Source organism: Lygodium microphyllum, chromosome 5, assembly GCF_053477565.2.
Source record: "Lygodium microphyllum isolate KBCC chromosome 5, Lygodium_microphyllum_v1.1.10, whole genome shotgun sequence".
Classification (NCBI taxonomy): domain Eukaryota; kingdom Viridiplantae; phylum Streptophyta; class Polypodiopsida; order Schizaeales; family Lygodiaceae; genus Lygodium; species Lygodium microphyllum.
This window is the reverse complement of record NC_141139.1, coordinates 2,327,830-2,348,254: the sequence shown is the minus strand read 5'-3', so window position 1 is coordinate 2,348,254 and position 20,425 is coordinate 2,327,830. Positions and strand designations below refer to the sequence as shown.

Below are 20,425 nucleotides of genomic sequence, written 5' to 3'. Positions count from 1 at the left end.
TGTGCTCGCAGTATAGTAGCAAATACATGGTGTAAATGAACCTGTAAATGCAGGAAATGATGCTGGAAATGATCAGCCAGCTATTGCCCATGAAAATTAGCCATTACATGTGCAAGAACAGCTAGGACAACAAGTTGTTAATGTTGATTCCCAGGTTGAAATGCCAGGACAGCATGCTGAAAATGGAAATTTGCAGGAACAGCCAGCAAACAATGACCATTGGGTTAGGAGATCGTCTAGGGCTACTAGACAACCTGACATATTTGTTCTTGGAACAATTAATGTGGTTGATTATGTCATGTTGACAGACTGTGGTGAACTGTCTTGCTTTAAAGAAGCAATGGACAGATAGGACAGCAAGAAATGGTATAAAGCCATCCTATTAGAGATGGAATCTCTTGAAAGAAATGGCACTTGGGACTTGGTGCAGTTGCCTAAAGGGCAGAAAACCCTTCCATGCAAATGGGTTTACAAGATGAAGGTCACTTCTGGTTCCTCACCAAAGTACAAAGCAAGATTGGTTGCAAAGGTTACAAGTAGGAGCATGGAATTGACTTTGATGATATTTTCTCTCCTGTAGTTAAGATGACCTCATTGAGAACCATTTTGGGCTTGGTTGTAGTTGAGGATATGCTCATACAGATGGATGTAAAGATTGCGTTTTTACATGGTGAATTGCATGAAGACATATATATGCAGCAGCCTGAAGGGTTTGTCGAACAAGGGAAAGAAAAAATGGTATGTAAACTGAAAAGGAGTTTGTATGGACTGAAATAAGCACCAAGGGAATGGTATCATAAGTTTGATATATTCATGCAGTCCCAAGGCTTTCATAGAAGTCAAGTGGATCACTGCTCGTACACCAAGAAGGCAGCAGATGGCAGCCTGATTGTCTTGGTTTTGTATGTTGATGACATACTGATTGCTGGCAGGGCTACTCATGCCTTGGATGACATGAAGGATCTTGGTGATGCAAATCACATTCTTGGCATGCGAATACTCAGAGATAGATCGAAAGGCTTACTCTATCTATCTCAGCAAGAGTATATCTCCAAAGTTTTGCAGTGTTTCAATATGGAGGGGGGGAAAACGATTGGGGTTCCATTGCCTCCATATGTGAAACTAAGTGCAGAGGACAGCCCTACATCTGATGATGAGAAGGCTGAAATGGCGAAGATACCATATGCTTCAGCTGTTGGCAGTTTGATGTATACTATGGTTGCTACACGTCCTGACATTGCCTTTGCAGTGGGAGTGGTTAGTAGATACATGGCAACCCTTGGCAAGAAGCATTGGGATGCAATGAAAGGTATTATGAGATACCTCAAAGGTACAAAGGAGTTGTGCATCTGCTTTGGAAAGTAGAAGGCATCTGTTGTTGGCTTTACGGATGTAGACTATGCTGGTCATGCGGATTGCAGGAAGTCCACTTCTGGGTATGTGTTTACTTTCACAAGAGGAGCAGTCTCTTGGATCTCCAGGCTATAAAAGTGTGTTGCATTGTCTACTACAGAGGTAGAGTATGTGGCTGCTACTGAGGCATGCAAGGAGGCTTTATGGCTTTCACGTTTGGTGGGAGAACTTGGCATCTCAGAGTTACCTGTTTTCCATTGTGATAGTCAGAGTGCTATCATGCTAGCACGGAATCTTGTCTTTCATGCAAAGACAAAGCATATACAGGTGAAGTACCACTTGGTCATTGGTGATAGCCCAAAGTATTGGAATTTGTAGACAGATCAATCTACACCTTAGTATACTACAGATTCATAGCAGTACGAGTTAAATAAATAACTCAAGGGGCACCAATTTTGGGGACAATGGGGTGTCAACTGTCCAAGATTTTTGTGGTAAAATCTTATTTCAGATTTGTAAATTTATATGCGTGCTGTAATAAGTGTTAAACCATGTTACCTACCATCCTATCTCAGAAGGAAGGTTGGTTTCAAAATATGTCTTTGAATTGAGCTTAGAAGAGCCACCTCTTTTAATTCAGCTTGAAGAGTCACTGCAAGGAACTATATTCCCTCAAAGTTCAAAGATGCAAGAGTAGATTTTTTGGTATGGTGCCCATTTGTGGGCTTGGACTTGGGAGGCATCATACACACATCCTCCATTTTCTGTTGGCTGCTTATTGCGGCAATCTCATTTAGGGACGGGACATTAAAAGACATGATTTTCAGTAAGGATAGAGAAAGGAGAAGACTGATTGAATTTATCAGGTGAGAGAATATTTATAACAAAGGAATTCAAGGTTAGACAGGAGAGAATGAAAACTTAAGCAGCAACTAGTCACATGCATTAGGCATGAAATGGGAAATGGGAACGGGGAACTGGAATGGGGGACCCAAAAATGGCCATTCCATGTGACTATGGGTTGTATGTGTCTTCCATGCTCACTTCTCTTGCTAATGATGTTCTAGACCTCCCTATTCTAGAATAGAGTGTATCCATTGGGCATGTTTATATTACATTCTTTCAAGCTTCCAATAGTTTTATGCATGCCATTGTATCATGGGTTGAAGAGTAGGGTATCACTCTTCAATCTACATAGATCCAACCTCCAACACAATGTGAGCCATACTTATGCTGATACAAAACATAGAGTGACAGACATTAAACTTGCCTCCTAGCCACAGAGCTTGCTTGTTCATTGCTGAAAATCGGACAACTTCATGATTTGGGCTGATGGTGCTGGTGAATGGAATGCCAATGCTTGCAAATGTAGGTTGTCTAGATGGTTCTCTAGCAAAGGGGTCGGAAGAGCAGTATTGTGTATCTTTTAAAAAAGACTGTCTGGTTAGGTGGAGGGTTCAACTGCTCTTCTTCATTTTTATAATGTTCCAATTCTGTTATATATTTCTTTTTAGGGATATATAATACTTTAGATGGGAGGCTTTACAGAAAAAGTGATTTAAAAGTATACAGATGCATAAGAATCTCACTTATTTGACTTTTGGAGGCAGCTACATGACAGCTTCAGGCCCAGGAAGATATCTCTCTTTCTATGGCTTCTAGTCCATAGGAGTTTAGCAGTTGACACTTGGCTTGGATATGGCAAGGACCCAATGGCTTGCGCGCGATGTGGCGAGCCAAAGGAGACATAGAGACAATGCCTCTGGGACTGTCCTAGAGCCCAAGAGATTTGGAGGAGAGCTCTTAGGATAGTATTCCATGGTACAACAGAGTCCATGGTGGTGACATGGGGGGGTGCAGCTTGGGTCACAGACAGAGGTCTAGCTTGTGGCTATGAGGATACTCAGGGGAGCATTTCTTTTCTCATCATTGGACAGCATCTGAGCAGGATCCCTACCCTAGAACTCAGAGACACAGTGGACTTAGGGACATTGTCACAGATGGGAGCTGATTTCCAGCATTATAGCTTGGTACATATGGACTGCGAGATGTAGCCAGGTCATTGATCTTCAGGATATACCCACTGGGGAGTCTTTATCAAGGATTTGGACAGAGATAGTCCATACTCTCCATGGGAGATGGGAGAGGTTGCATGGCAGCTCTGAGAGGACGAGGAAGAAAAGAGAGGCTTTCTTGAGGATTTGGGATTCAGGCACCTTCTTTCACACTACCCCTCAGATGGTCTGGCACTTTAGCCCACTAGATTGGTTGTTTACACAATCATTGTATCTTTGATGCACTTAGTTACTCTTCACAGAGTTTCTTGTACTTTGTATTTACCTTGGGGGACTTTCTGTGAGGTGTTATTAATAGAGTTCTCTTTTCTTGGAAAACAAAAGAATCTCACTTGTTTCCAACCTCCAGAGAAACCAAATCACTTGAGCAATGCTAAGAACCATACACGAGCTAATCTCAGTACTCGAAATGCTTTATTCTTTAGACTTTTTCCCTGGGGCTGCTTATGCATTTATGCATAGCCTTTGGCATTGTCTCCACCTTGTCAGTTTCACCACTTATTCGAATGCCAAATACAGATTTTTATTCTGTGTATCTGTGTTATTGCCTAACATTAAAAATACACTATACTAGTACTGCAGGTGATCTAGAAAACAAGTCATTGCATGGTTGTGTAAATTTACGTTTGTCTTCCTTTATGAAGTGGGTGAGCTATTGGTGTAAGTTTGTCACACCACATGTTGAAGATGCTAAACGTTATATCAGAATCTCATTCAGTATGTGATAATTGATAACAGATGTTTTCTTCTTCGCGGGGTGTGTTTCATAGGTGGATTTACCTTGGCTTTTTTTTTTTGTTCATCTTCTATTTACAAATCGTGGTGCTCTGACTTTAATAGAGTCCAAGAGTAGAATCTTCTGACTTGGGTGTTTGCCATAACCACACGGCTTAAATAAGGGTGGACCATCAATGTCTCCTTCACACACATATCCTAGTCATGCTGCTTATCCCTCTCAAACAGAGACATCATACATGTTGACCATCCTGATATCAAACCTTGAGCAGCTGGACTCTTTTATTTTTCCAGTTTTTGACAAGCCATTCAAGTTTCCTTTAGGAAAGTTCTTAATGAAGTAATTCTAAGCCTACTATCATTATCTCCTGCTTGAAAGGCACAATTGAAAACAACTTTTGAGACTTTGACAATTTGCTATACAGGCAGTGATAGATGAAGATGCCTGTTCTCTAAAAGGCTTTAACTGGCTTTCTTCTTCATAGGGTTTGTGGGAGCAAGGAACTGCTGGAGGTGCTTTTGACATAGTCAGAAAGAGAAATCTTGTGAGTGAGTGCTTTAAGACTCAAACGCATGTTGTCCATTCCATGGTGGTTTATTTTATCCTCTTAATGTTAATGAATTACTGTGGAAATGCTATTTATGTAGTCTTTGTAATTTTGAAATTTGTGCCTGTTTTTGTTTATGTCAAGTGTGGGAAAATAATACATGGTAAACCAAGAATGAAAAATGCAATGAGATGGTTAGAGAAAATATGAGACAAGTATGAGCAATGCAGTGCACACATATGAAAGATATGACAGTGAGTATATAGTTGCAAGTGGGGCATGGTACGAGGCAACAAGAGAAGTGGCCAGGTGCCTCAGCCCTCAAAAATGGGCTGTTGAACAGCTAGCCTGAAGTGCCCAAAACAGAAACCCTAAGTCCAAGACTCTTTAATGCCCCCCAGTTTCTGGTGGGCCCACAAGTAGACACACCTAGGAACCTCCCAAAATTCCAAGAAACACTCAACTGAGAAAAATCAGCATTGCATTACTCTCCCCCCATGTTGTCCAAGAGATGGGTGAACTTCAAACATGAGATCTCAAATCAGTCAGTATTGAATGAGGATTGTGAACTCAAGATTATTGACACCACAGACTTCCAGCTAGCCCGTGAGGGAAAAGATGCCTCCCTTACCCATATGCCCCATCTAGGCAATAAGGAACATGTAAAGGCTCCATCAGGGAAAAGATGCCTCCCTTGCCCATATGCCCCATCTAGGCAATAAGGAACATGTGAAGGCTCCATTAGGGTCATGCTGTCGATGAAGAAGAGTGGTGGCTGGCCTGTTGCTATACACAAAAGCCAACATGTGAAAGCCTTCAATAGGACTGAAGCTAAAGAAAATAGTGCAAATCATAACTGGTACTTTGTAGTAATCTTGATAGAAGACTGCATATAGAAAGACCTTCAAAGAGAGAACAACTGCAAGCCATGCGTGTTCAGTAAGGATCAAATCACCTTTTTCCACCCTTGGTAACTCAATAGGATGAAGTCTTCATTGCCGAGGGAAGAGCCTAGGTGGTTGAAAAAGATCTGCATATGAAGAATATGACAATATCGCCAATTTGCATGAATAGTGAAAGTGCTGTGCACTATGCAATATTCTCAGCAAAATAGAGGTTGGATTATTCCATGACTGAATACTTAAACATTGGAAGGACAAGCTCTTGAGCCTTAAGATACACTTAACGAAGAATGGTTACAACCATAGACACATGAAAGGGTAGGAGACAAACTTAGGTTGAAGATTGGCAAACCCCTTTTTTCGTTCCAATAAAAGAAAACTCTATTAGTAGCATCTTGGAGAAAATCCCCTGAGGTAAATACAAAGTACAGGGAAATCTATAGAAAAGTAGCTGAGTATGGCATGCATATAATGGTTGTGTGAACAACCAATCTGATGGGCTATAATGCCATACCATCTGAGGGGTAGTAAAGAAAGAAGTGCTTGAGTCCCAGGTCTGCTGGATGGGCAAACCCCTTCTCCCTCTTGCTCCACAAAAGGAATGTGCTCAACTCAAGCCCCTTCAGACTGAGCTTATTTAGATAGAGACAAGGAAAACTGTGGCTCACTCTTAGAGTCCATGCAGAGATGAGCACACACGCTCACATCCATATAATTACTATGGAACAAAACCAACTACTCAGCAAGGGCTATAGGGTAAATTTGGGTTCTTGTCAAAAATCTACACAAGTTTGCTATCATGTTATAGGGAAACTTACAAAAGTGACCCTATTGTATCATAACATTTCAAAATAAGTGTCATATCTTCCAAATTCTCAAATTATCCCTTGTACATTCATAATTAGTTAACTGAAATTGAATTCTGGTTCTTGATTTCTACAGTAAAGTCATGATAACAATTCCACAGGACCAATTTGGGAATTTTGAGTCTATGAGGGTCATTTTGGAAAACCTTCAATACTGTAGGCTCATTTTGGTGATTTTCGCTCATTATGTTAATTGGCCTGTAAAATTGTGATGTAGTAGTGTATTAATGCTTGAGATAAGTGACTTATGTTGAAGCACACTACTTTCAATCATTTGGCCAATATTAAGATGTAAATAACATAAATGATTTCTAATTGGAACTAGATCAAACAGAATGAAAATTTTGGGTGGTGGTGGTTGAAGACACTGGTTTTCATTATAAAGAAATGAATTCTCGAGGTCTTTTATAGTGTTATCGCATTACTCAAAGTGAACTATGACTTTGAGGTATAAGATGGCCAAACTTGCATCACAATCAGGTAGCAAGCACAATACATGCACATCATTGCATCCAATTATGGTCTCTTACAATGGACTGCTATAAAATAAACTTAACATGCAGAAAGCAAATTTGGGAAGCACGTAACAATTTATACTTCCATATCAGTCATGTACAAGCATCTAGATGTATTTTGAACTTTCTATTTATTAAGAGTAATCGTGTTTGTCTAAGTTAAGGATTTCCCCAACACTATGTTGATGAAGAAAGGCTTTAGAGAGGGATTTTTGTGGATAAGCTACAGATTACAAAAACAGGAAATAATATGTCCCACTTATGTAAACACAGTAATATTAATGAACAACTAATTTACTGACATTATTACATGCAGCCCATGCTAAAGGCACTGCCCCAAACTGTAAGTATATCAATTATGCTCTATCACAGATCTGTGGGTGTTGTGTTAAAAGGCTCAGTTTGATGACAGCAAGGCATCTGATTCATGAAAACTGATTGGGGGTGAAAAGAGAGTTGTACACTAGCTACTTGAAACAACTCTGTTTGATGAATGAAACTCTTAACATTGTTTTTGTTATTGACCTCATGAATTCTTTATTTTCCCATGAGAATTTGATACTTCTGGTTTCAGGTCTAGAAATGCATCACAGTGAATCATTGAATCAATTATTAAAGCTACGAGCCATTATGCCTGGAAGATGGTGCAATCTTTTACTTAGTGCTGGGAAGGGTCTTGTACAAGTTCAGAGCCTGGTTTGCATTCTCTAAATCCTACTATGTGTTTCACTTAGCAGAACATTTTTAACTGTTTTGTTTTACGGTTGTTCAGATTAAGCATGGGATTGCAAAATCTGTTTCCATAGCATTTGTGACATTTTGGATCTGTCTAAATTTATATTCAATAATGGTTGCACTTATTCCTAATAGCATGTTACTTAAATATATTCAGAAAGATGCTGACCTAATTGTCAATACAACTGGGGGTGGCATTAAACTAGGTGAGTTATATCTTCCCAATTTCACATAAACTGATTTCAAGTGAAATATCTATTGATTGGATGACATCATATTTAACATGCTTTTGTCTGAAGGGCAACTGTTTGGAAACAAAGCTGTAATTGAGTCGAGGGGCGGCTTCTTCACAGCTGGATTGGTAAAGCATTGAACTTTTAACCTCCCAATCATAGTAAGTGTTGCTTTAGGCTTTTGATCTAATTTGGTCAGATACAGGTTGAAGAAAGTCCATACTGACTGACAGGCTGTGGAAACAATCACAAAACTCACATGAAGTTACACCAAAAAGAGTGCCAGCTGGAAATCATGCATGATTCTCATCTCTTGACCAAAAGGAGCTAACAATCACTAAAATAGCATTAGCAGCTTTAGTGTTATGGCCAGCTAGGTTGTTAGTCCCAACCTGGTTGAATGCTTAAGTGTATAAGGACGTGGAAGGGCTCATGCCAAAACTACTATCTTAGGTTCCATCAGCCTCTGCCTAATGATCTCCTCACCAAATCACTTGTTTTTGGCGAGACAATGTCTGATGATTATACTAAATGTCAAACATGGAAATAGCCCAACAACATGGTTGGAGCAAAGGTAGCTACTTCACATAGATACAAGGCTTCTAAGGGTACTGTGGTTGGATTAAGGGAAGAAGCCCAGTTGGCATGAAGATGCTGGCACTTGCATAGAAAACACAGTGTACGAACACGACTAAAACACAATGACCTCCAACAAGAATGCAAAAAGCATAAAGTAGGAGAAGATGTAAATGATAAACTGAAATGAATGAATGAAGAAGGTATAGACATTGGGCCAAGGTTGTTGCTTTGGACTAAGGACCTATCAAGTTGTAGAGGCAATAGATATCTTTGTTTGAGTTGCTCAAGTGAATGGGACTTGGTGGAGTTTTTAATTTTATTAGCGGGCTCCATAGTTTGTTTAAAAGTGAGACCCAATTATACACAACCACTACCAAGGATGTTGATATAGAGGTATAAAGGAATAAAGGGCAGATGAATGCAACTACTCCATGGAGTGTAATAGCTGCTCAGGATCTTGGATGAGCGAAGGGTTTGCTTATGACTATGATCGACTCAATGAGGTAAAAGGGAAGTATGCTACACAATGCATGGGTTTCACCTTGGAGAGGTGCTTACTCTTGTATGTCTTCATCTTGTCCAAGGACCCGATATACTAACACAATGCTAATGCAAAGGGGTAATGAAATAAGGGCATACTCTTGCAACAAGGCGCCACTTGGATAGGGTCCTCATTGGGTCACATGCCCAAGCACCTTCATGATGATGAATGAAATGATGAAAGTGAATGAAATTCACTGATGCATGCAATGCAAAAGGAAGATACGACAACAAAGGGATGCTGATGTGGAAGACAAGAAGACAATGCCGAAACTTGTATGTACGATTGGGGAAAGAAACCTCTTTTCAAACCATGGATGTTAATGTTGAAGAGGAGTTGCATACATCGTTGAGATCCTGATGAAGGAATTGATGTAGAAACAGCTCAGTTGGAAGAGTTGTGTCAGAGAAGCAACTGCTGTGGTAGCATTAAGTGATGCTTGAAACGCTGCCTGAAGAGGGCAAGCCTCCATACTGGTTAAAGGAACAGAGCTCCACCAAGAGAGAATATGGAGTCATCATGGCACAGCCAACGAAATTTGTCTTCATCCTAGTCAGGACTGGTACATACCTGCAATATTAGTCCTTAACTGAAATTAAAGCCGAGCGTATAAGTACCAAAAGAGACTAAAAATTTTATACTAGTGCCTCATATTGAACTGTTTTGTTGCTAAAGCTAATATAAAGTAAGAGTGAAATGTAGCAGAGAAAGTGAGCAAGTGACTAAATGCAGTGGAAGAAAAGTGAAGTCCTAGAGGTCATAGCCTAAGGGTAAAGTAGCCTATTGACCCAACTTGATGAGCCCAAGGAGCTAAGAGTAGTGTAAATGCCAGACTAGCCTAAGGATGCACTAGCCCAGCATACCCTAAGGGACCTATGAGGTGCCAATTTAAGGGTATGGCTACCATTGCACATGTTCTTCAGCATATCTCAGCCAAGGGAAATCATGACAAGTGGGAAACTGAATGGACAGAGGCCACATCAAGAGCCCCCATAAGGGTGGCTAGATGAGCGAATATTGTGAAGCCCATTGTAGTGGCATGCAAGACAATGACCATACCTTCTGGGCTGTCTATATATCACATTACCAATGGGTGACCATTGGGGAGGGTGAATATCAAAAGGGATGGTATCAATTGGTGCAAGTGATGGAGTAGGACTGTCTCTTGGCTACTAGGGGAAGTACTGACCGTGAGTGGATCCAAGGTCTGATAGGGATATCATAACCACCCCCTAGAAGCTGACTAAGAATTTCAACATTTTTCAGACAGTTTTATCAACTTTGTATGAACATTAATAATCATTCAATCCAATACAATGCAGATTTTCTCATGGATCGTAGATTTGGTGGCTAATTTTGCAGGATGCCAAGAAATTGATATGGAAGATATTTAAGAATTTTCCTAGCGCTGAAACCCTAGGATTTTATAGCGAGGGGATTGTTCAAATTATAGTGGTGTTGAAGCTTAGGAAAAGGAGTCTAAGGATGGCAAGTGTTTAGGTTTATGTGTGTATAATGATGGGATTGATTATAAGAATAAAATGGGGTGACACCTAAGAGAAATAGTGTTACTTCCTAGAATGAGTCACTTGTTAATTTTCTCTTTATGTATATGCATTGACACATTCATAGGGTACCTACACTAAGGTTAGTGCAGATATAGAAATATATAATTGTGTGTAGGATTTAATATACATAAATAACTAAATGTATGTAATTAGTTGTGTGTAATAAACACACACTCACTCACTCACACACATACACACACTCTCTTTCCTGTAATGAGTAGTTATGCTATATCAAATCACCTAAGGAAAATAAAAGTTATGGCAAAGAAACGTAAGAAATTGGTGTATGCCAAAGAACCAAATCCTCCCTATGAAGAAGACCAGTATGCTGAATGAGATCTAACTACCCATGTAAAAGGCCCTTAAGCCTAGCAATATGTCCTGGGACACTAGAGGTTGAGTCAAAAACAAATGCGTTCTGAGTGACACAGTTGTGCCAACAGCCCCAAAATTTGAGACAACACACACACACACACACACTCTCTCTCTCTCTCTCTCTCTCTCTTTTTTCGTAAAAACACACACACTCTCTCTCTCTTTGTAAAGAAGCTTAAATTAAATAAGTAAAAATATGTACATCAGGCCTTCTGGCCAGCCATCCCTCACCAACAATAGTCATGAAGCCAAAAGGCTAACAGAACAATACACCACATGAACATGAACTCTCTAAAAAGCTATCCAACACCAATCCACAGGAACAAAGGAAGGGGATCATCTTGACCGGACAACAGGGGTGGAGTAAATATTATCCATGGATGGAGTAGCCACCTCTCCAATTATGAGACCAACTGAAATCATAGAAGAAATATGTTGTAAAAGCAAGCCATGCACTCATCCCACATGGTTGCGGATACTTGAGGCCGAATCAAATATAAAAGCATTTCTGGTCTACCAAAGACCAACCGCATGATGTGCCAAAGACCAATCCATTGCATGAAGTGAAAGAGGCAAGGATGATGAGTTTGCTATTTGGTAATGGAAGGCATCTTGCCGAGGTCCCAAGAGCGGATAGGCATTCAATGGCATGCCATCTCTCTCTCTCTCTTTTGTTTTTTCATGAAGCAAATTGAATTAAGTAGTAAATATTTACATCAGACCATCAGATCAACATTCTCTCTATATCTCTTACTTTCTATTACATCAGACCATCAGGTCAACATACTCTTTCTCTCTCGCCCTCTCTATGTCTAATATTTACATGAGGCTTGCAGGCTCTCAAAAAAACCAGAACAACCAATTACATGAACATTACTAATAAATCACACAGAAGGAATAGTTGGAGTAGAGCGAACAATTGCCAACCAGGGAGTAGCAATATTCGGAAGAACTAGGTCAGTTGACATCATAGAAGAGATTTTCCATAACACTAATCCATGCACATGGGCCACATGCCCATGGATGCCCGATGCTGAATAAAAAATAAAGTCATTGCGAGTACGCCATATATGCCATAGGGCCGTCCATCTAAGGAAATGGAATAGGCAGGGACAATCTGAACGCAAAGAGGGCATAGAGGACATATTTTCCATAATCCACGAACGAACTAGTATGCAGTGCTGAGTCACTGAGGATCACACACGGGAAATGAAATTCCAGATCTGTCACGCAATAGGGCAAGAGACAAAGAGGTGAAGCAATGTCTCATCACATGTGGTACAGAAAACACGACCTGCAGAGATCTTTCAGGCATGGAGCACTTCTCCCATTGGAAGACTCCCAATGAGCAGCCTCCACATGAATACTTTACCCTGATATGGAACCTTAGACTTCCAAAGCTAGATAAATATTTCCTGCTACTTCTTTTTGCTATCCCTAAGATTCCATAACTTATTAACTTTCCCCGTGACCCATCTCTTAGATTCCACCATCTGATGATATATCTGATTAGTTGACCTTTTCTCAAAATCATTAGGAGGCACAAACATCCAGCCACGCCATGGATCCAATGGCTGCAACGCAGGCAAAGGAAAGAAGCTCTAAAGACTGGACTGTATGGACAACCAAATGTCCCTGTATCCATGAGGCACCCTAAAGTACTGACGAATACACCTGAAAGAATAAAGGCGGGGCTGCCCTAGAATAACACCATCACGAATTGTCTTCAACCCCAACCTAGCCATCCGATTAAACCTTGAGGAAGCTAGTATTTCTCCTTGCAACGAATTTTCCTCCTTACGAATATTCGGAGGATGCCAAACTGCAAGACAAAGCATCTCCTGCCAGGAAGCAATCTGAGAAAGGAGAAAAGATTGGGAGACCTTTATAGGCCTCGTAGAATTAAGCGCATGCCACCAAGAAGCATGAATAACCATGCTACCATGAGAGATGCCAGTCTTTTCTATGAAGAATTTTGCAATATCTGACCAAGGATGACAGTGAATACATAAGACTCTGCAAAAGGGATAGCCTCAAAGCTGCCATATGCAAATTAACATCCAACAAAATTGCACCCCCATCCTTTTCGGAGTGGTCACATGCTCCCAGGAGATCCATACCTACCCTATCTCTCTCTCTCTCTCTCACACACACACTCTCTCTCTATGGTTCTGTAGAGATAAAGACCTCACAGTGAACCTTGGGAAGACTAAAACCATGGTTTTCAATACTTCAACAGCATGGGTGACTAGATCTATGTACCGGTTCACATTTGGGGGAGACATACTGGAGCATGTGAGGGAATATATCTATTTGGGAGTCATCTTCTCTGGCCCACGTTTTTCGTTGAGAGGGGCATCAGAGGCATGTCTGGCACCTGGATGCGCAACACTAGGGACACTCCAGAGTCAATGTGCTCACATACACTTCCAAGAGCCCTGCACCAAACTCTGGTTGTTTGACACCCTAGTCACACCTACATTACTATATGGAGCAGAGGTATGGGGTTGCGGCTTGTACCATAGGTGTCTTAGCCCACTCACTGATCAGATTGGAGTATAGAGGGATTATTATGATGGTTGGGATAGCATGGAAAGGCCATTGATCATGATGATAGCACGCATGATTAGGAGTAAGCCTTCCACCCCACATCCCATTATCAGAGCAGAGGTAGGGGCAACACCTATAGTTACAGAAGCACTCTTCAGGGTAGTGACCTTTTGGCATAGACTATGGGAACTTCCACGCCATAGATACTTTAGATTGGCACTGACCTCATCTAGACAACTAGCAGTAGGAGGCGAGAAGAACTATTGGTTTTCATAGATGGCTATTTGGATGAGCCTACATGGTCCGGCTGTCTTCCACCTTTGGATTATAGCCTACATGGTTTGGATATTGACCGGCTGTCTTCCACCTTTGGATTATAGCCTTGATTGCCCTATACTTTCTCTCAGCCGATCATAGTTGAACCAGGTGATCAGAGCTAATATCTTGAGGATTGGGACAGCAAGGACATGGATCCATCCACCACTCCCTCTAGGATCGAGGATGGAGTTGTATAGGAGTCATTCCTTGTGTCTCTTTGATGATGGTTTCACTATTCGGCCAGCATATATGGACACCCATCTTTCCCATAGCGTACGGGTTGCTATTGGACAGATTCACACCTCCTCACATAGGCTTCACATGGAGATAGACAGATGGAAAAATACCCTAGCAGAGGATAGGACTTGCGAGCTTTGTGGTCGAGAGCCTTAGACGGAGGAGCACTACATGCAGATGCACAGTATACTATGACATACGAGGATGGTACCACTATCTCTTCCATGATGGATTTGGACCCCTTCGTCGCATCATGGAGTACAAGGACTAGAGATGCCTAGATCTTTTCCCCCTGGAGCTTGAGAGGCGTCGAATCGCACTACTGCGAGACAAGAGGCCAGCTCACCCAGAGGGACACACACAGAGAGCAGTGCGAGACTTCTTCTACAGAGCTGACCCTACTGACACTACTAGCCTAGGAGAGATAGAGCCACCCCACTAGACACCTTACAGGCCACACCGTGGAGTTACACTGGATAGAGCCATTTCCCTCCATCAAGCATGACGACCCCGTCTACCAGGACCACTTCCGAGGAGGCCATACCACAGTCAGATTAGAGCCATTATCATGCGATACCGAAGACTCACCACTAGGCATATCAGTGAAGCAGCTAGGGACCACATCATAGCTAAGATCACGTGCAGATCTTGAGATCAGCTATAGCCCAAGTCTCCACCATACCTTTGTACATGGTTCTATCAGATCTGGTTCTCCTTTCCTTTCCTTTTTTATTTTCTATCGATATAACAACACTACAATGGTTCAACCCTAGTGTAGTCCCATCGTATAGTTATTTTCAGTATTGTTTCATAGGCCACCCACTTATTTGTAATGTTATCTTTACCTTAATGATGAGATGGCATTAGACATGGATGTACTTTGGATTTTGTCTCATAGGCCACATTGGCCTTATGTAGACGTTAATATATCTTTCTTTCTTTCTTTTCTTTCTTTCTCTCTTTACTGGTACCTAGAAAGTTTCCCAGACATTTTGTATGTAATGTTTTGGTCTCATAGGCCAAGTTGGCTTTTCGTAGACGTTAATATAACTTTCTTTCTTTCTTTCTTTCTCTCTCTCTCTCTCTCTCTCTCTCTCTCTCTCTACCCTTGCCCTGCCCTATCCCTCTCCCTTTCCCTCTCCCTCTCTCTCTGCCCCTACCACTCCCCTTGTTCCACCTTATGCCCTTGCTCCTCCCCCAACACTCCCCGCCCTGACCTTTGCCCTTCCACCTCCACCTTAGCTCTCCCTTGCTTGCCCTTGCTCCCAGAACTCCTTGCCTTGCCTTCCACCCTGCTCTCTGCCATCTCGCTTCTGCCCCCGCTCCGAAGTGTTAGTAACCTTGTTGCTATTTATGGCACAGCTGCAAGTGCATACGTTGTCCACTACCCGACCATGGCAACTAGGTGATTGCTCTATGGGACAGTCAAAAAATAGATAGTAACCAGATTTTAGAGATGTGAGAGGGTCTCCCAAGAAAGATAGGTTATCTCCACCATTCAAAAGCTGTGCAAGAGGGGATAGTGAGAAATATTTTGTGATTTGGAGCAGCATTGACAAAGTGAAGGATTTCCATACACAAAAGGGCATGGAGGCGCTCTGAGATGTCTGCATAATGCAGGACCATGATGTGCAAAATGTTAAAGAAATGATGACAACAATGTGTGATGAGGCTATCCAGCAAATCAGGGAGGAGATGGTCAAGAAGATGCAAGCCTTTTTTTGCAAATAAAGTGTGGTTAATTATATTACTTCATAAAAAACCTAACTACAAAGAAGTGCTCATGCTCAATAGACTAGCTGGAGCTGATGCAGAGTCACAAATATACCAAGTATATAAGCCTCTCAAGGCGGTCTAGGGGGGATGGGGGCAAGAAGCCATGGAGGGGGGGTGTATTGCCATTTGGGGCTGCTTATCTGCATCATGAAGAATAGGTCCTGGCCATCCCAGGTGCGCAAGAAGTGAAAACGGAGCTCCTAACAAGAGCTCGAGACTCGTCGTGCACCTGTTTCCACCGGTCGTGGAGGGAGTGGATGATGGAAGTCCAGAGCTCAACCAAAGTCGCCTCTAGTGAAAGGCTCTCTCTGCCAAAAACCTCCTGACATCATACCTTCCAAATGTGCCATCCAGTAAGACTCCCTACAATCTCCCATACCTTAGAGTGGACTACTGTGGGCTTTAGTACCTGGTGGCTGGGTAAAGCTTCCAAACCAACCACTGCGCAAGACCTAGCCTCAATGATGAAGATCGTGTCTTGCATCCCGACCTCATATAGAAGGTGATGATCCTGGTTGATCGCTTGCTAGTAAAAAGCTCCCCATGAGATACATCCAAGGTTGGGTGCCAGAGGGCGGAAAATGCGGCATGCTCCTCTCCACACAAGCTGTGCTGCCTCGACGACCAAAGGCAGTGCTGTGGAGTTTCCAAAAGCTGATGTGGACATCATTTACACCCTCTATCCTGCTGCATCTGGGCTAGCCAACTCCCCACCTCCAGTCCTCCATGTGCGAAAAGCCATAGAAAATACGATACCCTCCTCGGTCTCCAGCTGTCCCATAGGCGGCGCGAGAAAGTTTGATGGAAGGTATCTGTGATGCTGTGCTCCGCCCAATATCTGCTACGCGAAGGCGCCCAATCCATGTCCTCTTGCATTAGTAAATGTTTGCCAATCCTGGCTGTGTACTCTAAGAACCTCAGTGGCTTCTTGGCAATTGCAGTGGCCAGCCATAGCCACTCTCCAGGGTCCCACTCCAGCTCATCAAGTGGCCTGCTCTCCCATATCTAGAGGTGCCACTCCTGGAACTCCTCCCAGAATACATAAGGGTCCAGACCCCAGGTCTTTCCCTGAAGACCGACTACACGAATCCTCCTCCAAGGAAGGACAATGATCTCCTCATCCTGCTCCCCTCTATCAAGAACCAAATGCCCGCCCTCCTACATGGTGAAGAAAATCCCGTAGGGGGCGCCACCTACTCTGCCTGTCACCTATAGGGGGATACTTGCTAGTGAAAATCTAGCAGCCCATACCTCGCAAGGCTCTACCGGCTCTCGGATTGGGGGGTCAAGCCACTCCTGAGGTATCACTGGGTCAATCTCCCTTCTCCTTATCTTCGCTCCTCTTTGACACCGTGATGCCTATTGCAACACCTCCTCATCCACCAATGTATACACCTCTTGCCATGTCTTGATAGTGTGAGTGGGGCCAGCCTCCCAGCTAGCCCATTGGATGTGGGGGCGCTCGCCAATCTGTATTTCATCCCTATCTCTGACTCGGGGGTTCCAGATCACCGGCTTCCGGACTATCTTTTCCTGGCATCCTAGGGGGCTTTGAATTAGGGCCTTACGGAGGCCTTGCCACACACGAAGTACGTTGCAGATGAGGGAGGATTTGGGGGACGTGATGTGGGCCGTGATGAAGATCCATCTCAAGGATGGCCTCCAATCACCACTAAGCCTTGGTTTGCCCTCGTGGAGACCCTCCTGTAGTAGAACCTTCCAGGTCTGCCCTCCTAGCGTGAGCCCCCGGGCTACTAGCTTGCCCAAAAGGGCCAACCTCTGGAACTCTAGGTCTATGAGCCTAAGCTCCCTCTTAGACCGATGCGGGATGATGGTCATCCATGCCACCTTGGCTCGAGAATCCTTGGAACCGTTTGAACCGGCCCAGAGAAAATTCCGCACTAGGCGGCGAAGCTAAGCTACACAAGATGAGGGAAAACACCAGGATGAGGCGATGTACCATGCTATCTCTAGGACCTGGTTGACCGCCAGGGCTCAGCTTGCTAAGGAAAGGCACGCAATACTCTAGGTTGGCTTCCGCTTGATAGAGTTGAGTACGGGAAGAAACTGCTTGGCAGGAGTGATGTTGAGTTCCACCTGAAACCCCAGGTATTGGAGTGCCCTCTGCACACCCATTTGAATCCCAAGTGGATGCCCTACTTCGTGCTAGAGTCCAGGTCAACTGACTTTTGCCAGTTGACACTTCACTGCAGTGCAAAATACCTACAGAGCTAGTCTCACTCTCTTCAGCATGAACTCATCGTTCTCTATATATAGTGCAATATCATTTGCATACTTTGAATCTAACAGCTTTGCCTCCTCCCTCATCGGAAGTCGAAGGCCACGTAGCCCGCTCACACGTGATCGGAGGAAGTAGGACATCACCTCTGCAAAGAGTAGGAACAGATACGGGGCTAGAGTACAGCCCTGTCGGGAAGGCGGAATCTCCTCCCCCCTCCTGCCACCTATGAGAATCCTGCTGGTAGCTAATTTGTAAAGTACAGAGACCCCGCGGATCCATGCCTGCTGGGGGAAGCCCAACCTCACCATGGTGCCCTCTAAGAAGTTATAGTAAACCTTGTCGTAGGCTTTCTCGAAGTCCAAGACAAGTACAACCAATTTGTGACCACTGTGCTGGGCCCACTCAATTGCCTCGAAGAAGGTGAAGACATTGTCTAAGATGCTTCTATCCTTGACAAAACCTGTTTGTGTGTCATGAATGATGTCTAGAAGCACGGGGCAGAGTCGCCTACCGATCATCTTAGCCAGTGCCTTATAGGCTATTGACAACAGGGTGATCGGTCTCCACTGGGATAGTTCCAACCGGTCTCCCCCTTTGGGGAGGAGACTGATAAGGCCTGCTAATAGACTCCTTGGTATCCGTCCTGAGCTGAAAATCTCTTGAAAGGCCAGTAGTAGGGAGTCCCTCACCACCTCCCAGTAGGTAGCGAAGAAGGCCTTATAAAGACCATCCTCTCCTAGGCATTTATGCCCGTCTTGTGCATGGAAAGCCTTCTCTAATTCCTTCTCTTCGAAGGGGTCTAGAAGGGAGTGACCCATCTCCTCTGTGACGAGGGACGGGATGTGGTCCCAAACCTGCTGTCTATAGCCTTGTCCTCTGGCTGAGAGTGCCTCCTGTTGGAAAAGGTGTCTGCAGTACTCTGTGGCAATCGCCATCAGCTCATTAAGATTCTAAGTTCAAATATGCAATAGTATTTCTATAAACTACTTGGATCACTAAAATTTGGATGGTCATTGCCCTAGCTTTTGACCAAAAGTGGCCAATTTATTGGACGTATGTGGTCATCTTTATTATGTTCTTCAAAATGTAGCAAATAGCTTTTTCTCTAGTGGAGGTTGGATATCCTGATCCCTCCCCCCCCCCCCCCCCAAAAAAAAAAAAAGAATGGGTTGATTGCATTCCTAATCTAATATCTCGATGACTTGATTACTACAAGGAGTTGTAGTGAGCAATTGCTCACACTAAAGAGTACATCCTCCCATACTGATCCCGGAGGTTGTGAATCCGATCTCTTGAAGTGCGAGGCTGATAAACTTGGAAAAACTCCATGCACATCGTGTCTCCCTTCCATGCTCAAAAAGCTGCTGAGGTACGGAAGGAAAACTTGGAGCACCTATCCTCGAGGCCGGCGAGGGCTGCCCATGCGTGCACCTATCCTCGAGGCCGGTGAGGGCTACCCATGTGAGCACCTATCGTCGAGGCCGGCAAGGGCTGCCCATGCGTGCACCTCCTGTGCATGGAGAGTGGGGTCCCTTGGTGTCTCCTGGAGAAGTCTCTACATGGCTGCTAGGTCTCGTCGGAGTGCTCTCTCCTCCTCCTAGCTTTGCTGCGTGGCCTGTAGGGTTGTGTCCTGGCAGATCCTGCTCGACTCGGCTAGGACCTGTGCAACCTCCTCTGCGATTCTCTCCCTCTTGTCCCACTCCCTAGTCCAGAGCTGCTCAATCTGCCTCTTCACCTCCTCCCTCATGTAGATCAAGTCAAGGATTGTGTGTCTAGGGCTGAAACTAGGGAATCAAGTGTCAGGAGGAGCGGGCAGTGATCAGACAAAGTGGTGTTCGCCAACTGCCCTATCTGGCCTCCGTGAGAGCACCCCCACTCTCCCACATAGAACTTGTCTAGCCGTTCTAGCAAAACTCTGCCCACCTAGCCGCTTGTATCCCCAAGAGAAGTCCAACGACCTCTCCCTCCTATGGAAAGCTGGGTCCCTTCGGGCATCGTGTGCTCCTACTACGAGGAGGAAGACCTCCCATGCCTCCTGCTCCTCCCCTACCATACCCTGGTAGTTTCTGCCTTTGCCCTGTTGGTCCTCTAGGGCCTCCAGGTTGTTGAAGTCTCCTTTAACAATCCAGGAGTCCACCTCCGGGAGTCCTGTTGCAATCTCCACCTAGAACCTGTTGTGTGCCCTAACCTTCGTAGGGGCATAGACATTGAGAACTCCGAGGCATGAGTCCCCAATATCCAATTTGATCCATAGAACCCTCCTTGCCACAATCGCCC

At 43.8% G+C, this 20,425-nt stretch overlaps 1 protein-coding gene across 1 annotated transcript in view; it reads left to right on the top strand.

The window, feature by feature from the left end:
* The window catches only part of LOC148035443 (uncharacterized), a 154,517-nt gene that overhangs the window by 90,958 nt on the left and 43,134 nt on the right, over positions 1–20,425 (top strand). Inside the window, exons 3-6 of the mRNA XM_087677401.1 lie at positions 4,649–4,712; positions 7,569–7,690; positions 7,887–7,935; positions 8,029–8,090. Coding sequence (XP_087533527.1) covers positions 4,649–4,712; positions 7,569–7,690; positions 7,887–7,935; positions 8,029–8,090 — 297 coding nt within the window. The remainder of the gene's footprint in view (positions 1–4,648; positions 4,713–7,568; positions 7,691–7,886; positions 7,936–8,028; positions 8,091–20,425) is intronic.